Genomic DNA, 13,561 nt, shown 5'->3' with positions numbered 1-13,561 from the left:
AAAGACACTACCCAAGACTGGGTAATTTATGAAGGAAAGAGGTTTGACTCACAGTTCCACATGGCTGGAGAGGCTTCAGGAAACTTGCAGTCATGATGGGAGGGGAAGCAGACACCTTCTTCACAAGGCAGCAGGAGAGAGAAATGCAAGCAGAGGAAATGCCAGACGCTTATAAAGCCATTAGAGCTCATGAGAACTCACTATCACAGGAACACAGTGGGGGAAACTGCCCCCATGATCCAATCACTTCCCTCCCTTGATGTGGGGCTTACAGGTCCCTCCCTTGACACATGGGAATTACAGTTCGAGATGAGATTTGGGTGGGGACACAGAGCCAAACCATATCAGACATCATTCAGTTAATTGTTTTAATTATTGATACCTCCAAACGAATCTCTTTATCTCCTCCCCTTTTGCTTTCACCCATTCTTTCCAAAAGCATGGAGCATAGTCTTCAGCATGTCCCTGCAGTTAGAAAGTTTCCTTCCCCTTGACAAATTTGATGTATTCATCTCCTTTAATTACAACCAGTCTTCATTACAAGTGGAATTTGTTGCCTTCTATTTTATGTTGGGTTGTGTTTCATTCATTGTATACTTCTAGTGTAGCCTCACCCACTACTTTAAAAAATTATTTCCTGGTCTGTTTACTTTTTCTTAAAGAATCCAGTTGGAGCATGGTAAAGCTGTGAGCTCAAGCTTGAATACTTCAACTATTTGCAGAATTAAGCTCCTCAAATCACCCTCATTTAGGATTTAATTTTATTTTGGAGATGTGTGCTTTACTCATATGTTTCAAGAGATCCATGATTTATAAAGTACTTTTAACACATTTCGTGCACTTCCATAGGAATGTGGCTGCCAGAGACCTGGTGCTTCCTGGGGATAGCTGGCATAGATTTGCACCACATCAGTCATATTTAATTAAAGCTCTTGCTTCTATTGAGCCAAACTGGAGTTTAGACTCTCCTTCAGCATGATGTTCCAGGTGGTACTGTGAAGTCCGTGAGATGGCATGTGAGCTAAAACTTCTGCCATCTGTGAACTAGACTTTGCTTTGGCCTAGCTGAGTGTGTTACTGTTTCAGTGTTCATCTAAATGAATTATTATATGACTAAAATATTATAAATACAAGAAATGGAGCATGTAATCACCATAAACTTTTAAAATCTCATAATAAATGTATAAGCCTTTCAACAATGACTTCCTTCTCTTTTTCTCACATTAAAACAGTACCTTGACTACTCATAACTTATTTCCTATGCAGCCTATGAGCAGATGGCAAGGACCCTGCAAATGCCAGAATAATGATGGGTAGGTAAAATGCCTGCCTGGAAGATGAAACTGCCAGGGTGGAACAGTTTTTAGGCAATGAACTCATGAGCCCATCCTAGGCTCAGTGCTTTAGAATGCAGCACAGGTGAGCTTATTAACTAAGCACCACCACCTGGTCTACAGGACAGGCTAGAGGAAATTGATCCTCATTAGGGTGAGAGAGGAAGTGCTTACGAGGAGAGGCAAACAGATAAATAAGTAAACTACCTCTGCCATCCAGATGAGGAAACTGCAACAAATTGAGCACTCAGGCTTTGCTAAAGGGTTTATATTTCTCAATTTCTCATCATGTTAGTGACCCCTTCTGGGACACCAGTGAACAGAAAAGAAAAAATCCCTTGACTGTACCCCTAACGAAGCTTCTGAAAGAGAAACTGGCTGGGAGGAAAAAAAAAAGAGAAAAGAGTCGTGCATCAAAATAACATAAATCTTTTATTGAAAGTCAGTTTACTAATGTTACAATGAGAGTAACATAGAAAACCATGGTATCTTATTAGCTTTCGAAGTGAATACTAATAAAACTGTGCCAGAAATTTGAACCTTAGGTTACAGTGACCTTTAAAAACATCAAGATTTTGTTTACCTACAATGTAAGAGCAATTTTATAACTTGAACAGCCATAAAACAAATTACACTTGCTCAGGAAAGCAGTTGCCATATACATTTCCATTGGTGTTTGCCAGAACCCCAGTAATTATTAAAATAGCTTAACGAACCTGAAGTGCAGAGTAGCAGAGAAATGTTAAAATAATGCGAATCTAAGTATATACACATGATTACCTGATTACCAAAAGTGAAACCATGCTGCTATTAACACCTCCCCATGGGGTGGCTTCCACTATTTATAGATGGACATCACCTGTCAAAGGTGATAACCGTGGAAAACACTAGTGCCGACCTACTGCTGGCTAATATTTAAGCTACTACGTTTAGGTAAAACACCCAGTTTCTGAAAGAAGTTGTCTTTTGGGGGTGCTAGTTTGGAGGGGCAAGTCTTCCAGCAAGTTAAAAAAGGAGTACATGCTTAGTTATCCTGAATAAACATTTTTTAAAGCACTTTTGCAGTTAGTGTAAAAAAAAAAAAAAAAGTTTTTCCATACAAAACAAAGGTGTTGAGTCATTTTTGCCCTTTAAAAAGACTGGTTGTAGAATCAGAGTTTGATTTTGTGCTGGATTAGGAAAGAAAAGTGGGGTTTCTAATCAGGCAGTGATACACATATATAATTTAGCAAGAACTTTTGTATTATTACTAAGTATTAATTCATATCAGCATTTTCTGTATTGTGTTACTTGTTCAACTTAGCACCGCTATATTTAAAGATTGGGGCTATTTGCATTTAGAGCTTAACCATCCAACACAAATCACAGCCTGCAAATTCATAAAACAAGAGGCTAAGCCCTAGGGTGAATGCAGATCAGCATATTATATATATATAATATATTTTTTTACAAGAAAGGAAAATACCTTTTCTTCATAAACTCTTTGAAACTTTATTGATGATTCTGTATGTGCATTATCTTAAGAATTGGTCTCATTGTATGCCTTTTTGTAAAACAAAACCAAAAACACACATTGCCTGGTTTTGATTTCAAGGCTACTTAAGGACATGAAATGATGATTACTTGATGAAAAGCCTGCCAGCCTTGAAGCTTCCCCATATGATACAGGTTCTATGAACAATGCAACAGGGATGCATCAGGCAAGAGTGACTGACCTATCATGGACTGGACCACAAAGTGTTCAGAGTCAACACTCAGTCAATCTGCCAAGCACACAAGTCTGTCTTAGGCATCCAGCACCTCTCTTCCCATCACACCCCTCGTGACAATGTGTGCTCTCCTGCGTATCTGGCTTCAGGAATCTTCCTGTGGGTATTCATTCTGCATCTGTGCCAGGACTAAATGCCCCATGATCTCCCAAAGTTCTCTGCTTCTTATCTCCTCCCCATCCTGAAATTCACCCTCTTGGGACTCATCTCCCAGTGACTTCCTAAGTTGCATAAGCTGCTAATGTGCCAGTGGGCGAAGATAAAGATGCCTGCCACCTCTACTCCCTAGGGCATCCTAGGGTTCTCTCAAGGGACAGCTTAGCCAAAGGAACTGACTTCCACAATAGAGAAGTTCCTAGTCAGGAGGAAAGAGTTGCACAGCTACTGAAGGGGGAGCTACATAGGAAGCAGGACAGTTCTGGAAGCATCCCTCAAAATCTCACCGTGAGGAAGCTTGCTTGCTTGTCAGACTATGGATATAAAGGACAAAAGTACTAATTAGGTTTTTGGTTTTGAATGTTTTGTTTTTTCTGCTTACAAACAACCAGAAGATGCTCCATTTGGGGGACTAACAAAGCAATGAATAAAATGTCAATAGAAACACTCCTGTTTTCTAAAGTCCTGCTGCATCTTTGCTCTGCATCTGCCGATGTGATAGAAAAGCTCCTCTTGGAATTAAAAGCACCTCCCCCAAGAGCATATGCTATGAGCATGTGCCAACAATTCCCAGCAGGTGTACTTTTAACAGCAGGGCTACTCACACACAGCTGGGATGGGCTGCTGCCTGCCGCTGGGCCAATTTTCACAAGAGCAGACTGGGCCCCTCATTATATTATACTATCAACGGGAAATTGTTTATTAAAGTCCTTAGTTCTTCCAGGTCAGGAGAAAAGTTGCTGCTTCCAAAACCAGAGTTGTCTTATCCATTCAAAAACATCTAAGGAGGAAAAAAACCAAACATCTGAGCCCCAAATTAAGCCCTATTCCATGGAAGTGTTTACTTCCTATACATCTTAAGCTGCAGAGCAAGAGTGAGAAATTTATCTTGACTCCATACATTTAACAGAGTGGAAAGGTATTTAGGTGGCAGTTTTAGAAAAAAAAAAAAAAACATAAAAGTTCAAAGGAAAAATATAATTAGGTGCATAAAAAGTAGATATGACGGTGCAAACGGGAGTCAAGAGCGTTTCATGGAAAATTCATGTCAACTTACCAACTGGTAGGGTGATATTTATGATATGCTGCCCATGTGGGCATCCAGTGGCAGCAGCCAGATGTGTCCTCTCAGACTGTGCAGGCAGCTGTCTCATCCCTCCTCACTCCTGCCAGTTCTTAACTTGGCTCTCCCCTTCCCAAATACTCTACAAGCTACTCAATATCCTGCCAATAAATTATCTTTCCTTTAAGTAAAATAAAGTAAAATAGTCTTTTATTTAGATAAGGATTTATTATTGTGCTAAATAATAACATAAGAAAATTTATTTAAAGCACTATATATATATGGTTAAAATAGAACTACATGACAATAGGAAATGAATGGATAAAACGAACAAACCTTATTTTAAAACACTGAAAAAAAATGAATAAAAATATCATATATCTTCTGGTCCAAAGGTAACTGTAAAACATAAAGAACAAAATTCCAAAAAAGGTAACAGGTAAAGTAGCCATAAGAGATCTCGGACAATAGACAGGATTAAATTATGTAGATATGCAAGGGAATCAACAGAAAAGAAATGTAAGCCTGTTTTGAAATTCAAACATAAAGAGTCCTTCTTGGAAAGTGCACAGAATATCTAATTTTGTCTTACTGACAACTTCTTTAGAAACCCTATTAATGTTACTTTCAGAAATTCTATGCCAGACTGACCCTATATACAAACACAATTTTAAAATTCTTTTTAAAGTGAGAGGGAAAAGAGACAAACTATGGCATCACTTAAAGCACCAATATCAAAGTGAAAAATAAGTTGGCATTTTAAGCCCACATTTGCTTTATTCATCAATATTTTTTAAAGGAACAACTCTGATAGGTTATTCCTAATCGAAGCTCTGGGTTTCTTGTTAAAAATACAGCAACCACAGCAAATTGAAAGCCCTCATCATGTTGCACTGTCTGATTTATTCCTTTCCACAGATTGCATGTGCCCTGGGGATCATTTCCAGCCTGCAGCGTTCAGAGGACCATGACACTTCCCATCTAAATAAAGAGTGGCTGGATGCAGAGGTCAGTTCATGTGGCCAGTCCACTCCGTAAGGACTCCCTGCTATCCCATGCCTTCCTGTTGACACTTACTGGAGAGATTTAAATGTTCCTTTAAATCAGGGTTGACTGCACAAAGACGACTATGGATAAATGGAACATCTCGGGCAGCTGGGTGCCAATCTGTAGTCTTATCAATGCATAAAACTTTAGAAAGAGGGGGAAAAGGCATACAATGAAACATAAAGGCCAAGTAACTGCTCTCTTCTGCTTAGCAATGATTTTGTAGTGGATTGGGAAATATAAATATTAGTTGCATGATATAAACTGTTATATGGCCTCAAAGTTTCTCTTCAAAATAGATATTCAAAGAGAAATAATGCTGTGCTTATATATTTAATGCTACCTACCTCAGTGGATGAAAAGTCATAAATATTTAGATGTAATGCCTCTAGAACCCCAAACCATGAGTATACATACAGATACTTCTTGAAACTCTCCCTTGAGACTACAAATGTGTCAATGAATATCACAAATGGCTCTAAGAATGTTTAAACATGGGAGATAGAGTAGATTCCAAGAATAGAACATTAAAGTTACTATATACCTAAAATCATAATCTCTAAAAATAAAACATAAAAATTTTTACTCAGTTCCACAGGAAGGTGGAGCTTCCAAGGAGGGTAATTACAAACTATATACCTCTAGAGCAACCATGTCTCCCAAAAGGCACATGATAATGATTTTCATTTGAAATAATAATTTCATGTAAAAATAGGTGAAGGAAGAAAGACACACGGATGGATGATAGACAGAGATCTGTTAACTTCTCAGCTAGCCATTTGTGGATTCTTTCAAATTAGAGTTTGTGTACCTGTAACTAGGAAGCATATTTACATGAGGCACCTTATATTCAAATCTATAAACTCTTGTATAGTCAAAATAAACCTTATAGCATTAGCCTTTTATACACTCAATACCAGGAAACATTCAGTGCACATTACAGTGATCTTGGTAAAAAGTCACTTTATTTGCTACATCTTTCAATCTGTCTGCCCTTCTGTTCTTGGCTTGAGCTATGTGGCAACAGTGCCCAACACTCACCCAAACCTTGGCCTGATGGATTGCTTTATGGTCATATTAACAATCACATCCCTTCCTGTCATGAAGAATGCTGTTTTACATTATGTAATTTTGGATCATTAAATTGTTTTCCAACCATTTCAAAGACTTTCAAAAGAGAGGTCCATTACCGAAGACATAAACACAAAGCACAAAATGCTGCCTTCTAACTCGGCCCTTCAGTTTGGGCATCATATGTAATCAATTTGATTACATATGAAGATGATATGGATTTTGTCCATGGATACTATGGAAAAGGATCAAATTTAGAGATTATTTCTGAAACCCTGTCTGCAGGTTCCATACATCTTAAGAACACATAGAAAATTAGGAAATCAGAAGTATACTTCAGAGCAGACCATGTGATTGAGCCCATCAATCTCCAGCCTCACTAGGGTAGCTAGCTTTCTTTTGGAATGACGGATCTGCCATTATAACAGTTATCAAACTTTGGTTTTAAAGAAGGGTCTTTTAAAATAGAATCTTATTTTCCTATGGATTAAAAAATACATGGTTCAAAGCATCAGATTCTTTCCCCCTGCCAGCTGTTAGTATAGCTTTGTAGTTACTGCATCTCTGTGGTTCAGATCTAACTTAACCCTTTATGAACGGTTGAGGCTACCCAACTCAAACAGTAGAATCTTCCATCATCTTGCTCCAGAGTTGAGTGCAGAATGACTTGTTGGGATTCACATCCCAGTGATGATAAATATTCTTAATCAATGGTGTCAAAGTTGTTTTTGTTAAAACAAGTCATTCATTTCACAGATAAGGGTGACTGAAAAGTTTTGTCAAGGAACAAAACTTCAGGCCACAAAGGGTTAGAGTATTGGCAAGTTAGAAGCTACCAGCTCACTGGCAGTACGTGGTCTCATGTGTCTTTGGTGCACTTGCTTAATCTCAGCAGGACACGTTGCTGAGGGGCTGGCTCACTGGGATGAGATGGGATGGATGGATGGGGTGGATGATTTCCAGGGAGCAGCCCATCAGGAGCACAGTGGGCTCCTGCATCAGCAAACTGTGGATGCCAGAAGTTTTGCTGGGCATTTTGTTCTCTCACTCAATTACTTACTCAATAAAACTGCGCCTCCAGACTGTGCACAGGTTAAAGGGATATCACATGTTTTGGACAAATACCAATTATGGAGAGACACATTTACAGCACTGACCACTATATTTACAACATTACCTGCTTATAGTCTTTGAAGATCACTGGATGGATGACGATGATGTGATTGTGACTGAATTTTTAGGCATTTGGCAAAATACACTTGTGTGTAACAGCTGCATTTTTTAAAATTTTAAAAACGTTACATATATACAATTGTCCTTGTATGCTAATATAAATATGAAAAGTAAAAAACAGAACAAAAATTAAAATACATGTTTAAAGTTAGCCTATGGGATATTGGCCTCTCAAAGCTTTAAAGTCCTGCAGAAAAATCCTATATGCCTTAGCCCTGCATGCTCGTTTCTATTATGGGATGTTGTTTCCTTAAATATGGAAAACAATAAACAGAAGCTTCATGCATATAGCATTACTGTTTACAGTGAGGATGTGCTTCAGAACCTCAAGTTCTGAATCCACTATTGTCCCTTAGGAAACTTGCTACATTTGGGTCATATGAGTTAACTTTATGGATATTTCTACATCTTATCTGTCATGCAGATTATCCATTAACATACCAGTACCTTTATTGTTCCATGTTATAGTGTAACATTTCAGTAGTTCTTGTCATGATTCAGTTAAATCCTAAGCCAATGACAAAAAGAAAATGGTAACCAGATGTGAGACTCCGCTTCCTCTCCCCTGTAGCATCTCAGAGGGTCTTCGTATTGTCTGAAGAGCAGATAGATTTGCAGTGATTCCATGAGCCTGGGTTTCTATAAAAGTTGAAGTAAACAGTTTTCGATGTATCACATGTAAACAGTTGATCTTAAATGGATGTCTCCCATAGCTGCACAACAGAAAAGAGCAAAATTGCACATTGTGAAAGCAGGAAGCAGATGTATTCTGAGTAGGAGATGAAAAAGATTCAGTGATTCCATCCACATATATGCGACTGTGGATGCACACTCTTGCAAAGTCTAAAAAGTGGATAGAATAAACACTCCAACTTTTAGCTCTCTCTTTCCTCAAAACCTGTGTCTCAACCTTTTTAACAACAGCCATCTTTTGATACAAAAACCATCACATCCTCATTTAATGTTACTAAACATTTTGAATAAATATTGTGTCTCAAATGAGATAAAAGAATTTAAAATATTATTTTTTAAGCTATACATGCCCTTCCTTTCCCCAGGATTCCAAGACAGCCAGCTAGAGCAGTGGTTCTCAACCTCAGCTGCACATTACATTAATCTGGGAAGGTTTCTACAATTCCGCTTCCCAGGCAGCGCACCAGACCAACTAAATCAAAATCTCTCTGGATGGGACTCAGGCGTAAGAATATTTTAAAAGCTTTGCAGATGATTCCCTTGTGCAGCCACAACAGAAAACCACTGACATCAGGGAAGTGTGAGTCCATCAATTCCACTATCGCCCACTTGAAAATCACTGCCATACACTCCAATTCTATCACTACCTCCTTAAAAATGGTTCTCTCTCATGAGCTGAGGTATCACAGTGGAATGATACATTCAAGGCAGGATGTCCCTTCATTCATGCTGTCCCTCCTACCCTCTCCTTGCTTTTGCCATGAGCTCTTTATGTTGGCCCTGTTCAGATCGAAATTCTACAATGTTCAGCAATCACCTTAATGGACTAATAACAAGTGTGACATGATCAGATATGAATGCAACTCAGTTCACCAGAAAAGGAAGACCAATTTAAAAAGATCAAGCTGATGAAATATGTTTACAGGCAATATAATTTAGATATAATTATTACAAACATAAACAAAGGCTATGACCAGAGTGACTTAGGTTGTATCCAATTTCCATTCACATTCCATTTTTACTGGACATTTGATACATGTCACTGTATATATAATGAGTTTCTGGGAAAGAAAAAGGAGAAAAAGCCAAGTGATTAAGTAGATGTTTCTATATAGGTTCCCTTAATAGGTTCTCCCAAATCTTCATGGAAATCTTGTTCTTAATGCCCAAGTCTGCCTACCCCACAGGACTGTGGTAAAGCCACCATCCTATCTACCTTAGGTCTGCTTTATATGTCCTTTTTATTGAAAAGACGCCAACCCCTTGGAAACCAAATGAACATCTGAACTGTGGGGATCTTCGTGAATGGGTGACACTGGTGGTGGAGAGGAGTTAAATGGGGCTTGTGGTGGATCCGGAGCAAAGACGATCTGAATTGATGCTCAGATGATAGTCTGGAGGGCTAAAGGGTTTAGACTCTGGCCTTGGAGAGCTGAAGTTTCCTCAATATTTTTTTATAAAGATTAAAAATAATATGTGACAGAAAGGAGAAAGAAGGGAGGGACAAATGAATAACATTGGGAAAAACCTGAATGTCATGACTACCCCAATGGGATAAAATGAGCAATTGCTAAGCATCACTTTCAGCATGAGGCATGCCTTGGCCCACACCTATGTGGTGGTAACAGAGGGGCTGCTGATAGGAAGATCTGCTTGTTCCACTCTCTACAGCCCACACAGACATCCCAATGACAGGGGCTGTGTATTTGGTAGGATTCTGCCACATGCTTATGTGGCTGTTCCACAGTGCATAGAACAAGTCAGACCTTTCACGTAACAATCGCAGCAGCCAGAGTCTTTGTAGTTATCTGCTCAGCCCAGGAAAGGGGCCGTGGGCCAGCCACTTTTTCTGGAGAGCTATCGTTTTTACAGGCTCTTGTGTGGTAACATCTCCAATAACCCAAACTCTGACATGATAACAGCTGAGGGAATGTCCCTAACTTGATGGAGCAAAACAGGGATACAGACAATTTAGCAGAAAGAAAGTCGGGTGCTACACTTAGACAATTCTTTGAGGAGGGCAGGAATGATATCAGTCTCAGATTTCATTATCACACATGACATCATGAACAACTAGCTATCTATCAAGAAGTCTTCTGTTAATTCACAAAGCTGAGTGCTGGGAATCTGAATTGTCTTGTTATCTTTTACCATTTCTCATATTAACATACAATGGTAATTTTTTATTATTAACAAAACACTGCTGGTAGTTTTTAAAGACTTTTGGATTATAGTGATCTACACAGCTTTTAATTATTTGTGCCTTCTTACTGACTCTGAGTTAAATTAAAATTTGAATGATCCACGTTTACCTTGAACCACATAATTTAGGTTTAGGATCAAAGAAATTCCGAAACATCTCTTAAGACCAAAAAGTCTAACCAGCAGCTAAAACTGCCGAGGCTTATAAGCTTTATTTTATTTTTTTGCAACATTATTTCTAAGAAGATCAACATTACAGTGTAAATGACCACAACAGAGCCTGGACATGAATGAAGGTAATTATTCTTTTTTTTTTTTTTTTGAGACGGAGTCTCGCTCTGTCACCCAGGCTGGAGTGCAGTGGCTGGATCTCAGCTCACAGCAAGCTCTGCCTCCTGGGTTCCCGCCATTCTCCTGCCTCAGCCTCCCGAGTAGCTGGGACTACAGGCGCCCGCCACCTCGCCCGGCTAGTTTTTGTATTTTTAGTAGAGACGGGGTTTCACTGTGTTAGCCAGGATGGTCTCGATCTCCTGACCTCGTGATCCGCCCGTCTCAGCCTCCCAAAGTGCTGGGATTACAGGCATGAGCGACCGCGCCTGGCCGGTAATTATTCTTTGGTTGTATCTTTCACTTAAGTCTCTGAGGGCAAGTCTGCCTCTCTAAACTCTACTGTATCTCGAATTCCACATACTGATATGTTTCAGGAATGTTGTGAGACAGAGTGGCAGTGTGATTAAAATGTAAAAGGTGATATAGAAAAATACAGTGTTTTGTTTACTCAAGGTTTTAATATATTAGCTATAATAATATGTAGAGAGCAATTAATTACACAAAATGTATCTAGACTATATCAATGTAGATTGAACTATTTGCAAATATAAATCTGAAGCCAAAAGTCCCAAGAATCTCCTTATTTTCAAGTTTGATTTTTTCATTTTCTTAGGAACAAGGGAGGAAAAATGGCTCTCTCTTTTATAAACTCACAGATAAATGATAATGACTGAGCATGTCAGCACATGGAAGAGGTTTCCACATACCCTGGCACTTTGTCGGCTCACTTTCTTCTCCTCATCAGGAAGTGGAGGCATTGGGTAAGGGTATTTTCTGCTGGAGGCAATAGACCCAGTTGATGAAGAAGGAGACTTGGCAGGAGATAAAGTCCTGAGATGTTGAGAACATGAAATAAACATCATGTGATTGCCTAACATTTTTCAAATATCTGAAAAGTGGGTTCAGAACAAACCCTCTGACTTCTAACTTTCATATGCCACTACTGCAAAGATTTAACTACTGGGAAGATATTCTGTCATTCTCAACAGTGAAATGCTGCAATTTTATCTTCCTAATTTCATGACTGCAATGGATTATTTAAATGTTAGTACATAGAATGATACTTTTAAACTACAAGCCACTAAAAATGTATCCTATAGAACAGATAAAAAGCTAAAGTGGAGAAGGGATGAAATTATTCTAAGAGCTTATAATGGTAAATTACGTGTATAAAATATTAATATTGTGCCTTATTTTTACCACTTAATGTAAAAATGTTTAAGTACAATAATTCCAATTTTCTCTTAAGATCTTAAAATCCATTACAATTGATATATTTATTAGTTGCTAAATCACACACCAGTTTACACAACACTCATGCATTCAGAGGCCAGTGTGTTAGTTGTGAAGGAACAAAGGCAAATACAGGGCTTTTAATAAATTAGTAAACATGCAAGCAGTAAGGAGTGCAGAGTTCCAGCCAAACAAAGTATGATGAGAACATACAAAAATGGTCTAATTAGTCCCTACCATCAGCATTTCTATGTAAGCTGTTGGTTTATTATGCTGTACTTGATTGGTTTTGCATGTGTAGTGGTAATTTATGACTAAGCTGAACATACTACACAAGCCCATATCTATTGCTAACTTGTCTTTAAAGTGAAAAAAAAAAAAACAGCTGAGTAAAAAATGCCTACTCATAACATATCAATGAAAAACAGATGTGATAACTGTAGTACCTATTCCATTCACAAACGTTACCACTACACATCCACTGCTCCTTAATCCCTGGTGCAAGGTGGTAAAAACCCACATTGCTGAACTGGTTACACTGCCACATTACAGCAGAAGTATTTATTTCAGTAGAATGCACCTCATCTGCTGTGACTGACCCAGCCTGGGATTGTTGGCTGGGAGGGGTAGGGGTAGCATTGGGTAGGTCAAGATCTACTGCCTATGCCACATTCAATAGCATAAAGGTGTCTTTTTTCCTTCCTTGTTTTAAATTTTGGTTTGCATGCATACATTATCCTTTGCTCTGGTTCTGCCATAGTTTTCATACTAATTTCCATTTTATGGACACTGAATTCAAGCTAAAGTTTGAAAATAATTTTTCCTACACACCCGAAGATAGTAGTAGTGAACATTCTTGATAGATTTTAAGAATGAAGAATGGTACAATTCACTTTTAATCTGTAACTCCTATTTTTGAAAAATGGCTAGGACCACTCCTTTGCCTGAATGCTTAGAACACAGCAGCTCTTTGATTTCTCCTATGTTAATGCTCTTCATTGCGGAGTGGATGGGTGTAACTAATACTAGTACTTCAAATTCTCTAAAGTTCTATTAAAGCAATGTACTACTTCATATTTTTTAATTGAGAAATTAATTTTTTTATTTTAGAAAAACACTTTAAATAGGACTATGATCTTTAAGAAACAAATTTGGTACATATAAGATGATGGCAAACTTCTGCATTTAGATATTTAAATGCATCTTTCTAAAATGAGGACTGTTAACCTGGCATCAGCTTTTTAGCCTAATCACTACTGATAAAATATCCAAGTTTAGGAAAGCTAGTAAGGTACACAAACAAATAATTAAATCTTGTTTACTTTAGGGGATCATGCAAGACGAGGCATCTTTTTAATCTGCTGCAGCATGTGTGTCCACATCATTAGCTATTAGCTTTTAGCTTCACAGTCATTCCAGCTTAAAGTTGG

The 13,561-nt window shown here is 38.3% G+C and overlaps 1 protein-coding gene across 10 annotated transcripts in view; it reads right to left on the bottom strand.

Annotated features, from left to right (window-relative positions):
* Window positions 1-1,747: 1,747 nt before the first annotated feature.
* The window catches only part of ADAM22 (ADAM metallopeptidase domain 22), a 255,535-nt gene continuing 243,721 nt past the window's right edge, over window positions 1,748-13,561 (bottom strand). For 9 of the 10 annotated variants that reach the window (XM_033194589.1, XM_033194595.1, XM_033194592.1 and 6 more), the window contains 2 exons: window positions 11,606-11,729; window positions 1,748-8,386 (listed from right to left, as the gene is read on the bottom strand). In XM_033194589.1, coding sequence (XP_033050480.1) covers window positions 8,366-8,386; window positions 11,606-11,729 — 145 coding nt within the window. In that variant the 3' untranslated portion in view covers window positions 1,748-8,365. The remainder of the gene's footprint in view (window positions 8,387-11,605; window positions 11,730-13,561) is intronic. The other variant, XM_033194596.1, reaches the window with a different exon arrangement.

This window comes from Trachypithecus francoisi, unplaced genomic scaffold (assembly GCF_009764315.1).
Source record: "Trachypithecus francoisi isolate TF-2019V2 unplaced genomic scaffold, Tfra_2.0 Lachesis_group4, whole genome shotgun sequence".
Classification (NCBI taxonomy): Eukaryota; Metazoa; Chordata; class Mammalia; order Primates; family Cercopithecidae; genus Trachypithecus; species Trachypithecus francoisi.
The sequence above is the reverse complement of the archived record's forward strand: the minus strand, read 5'-3'. Positions and strand labels throughout refer to the sequence as shown.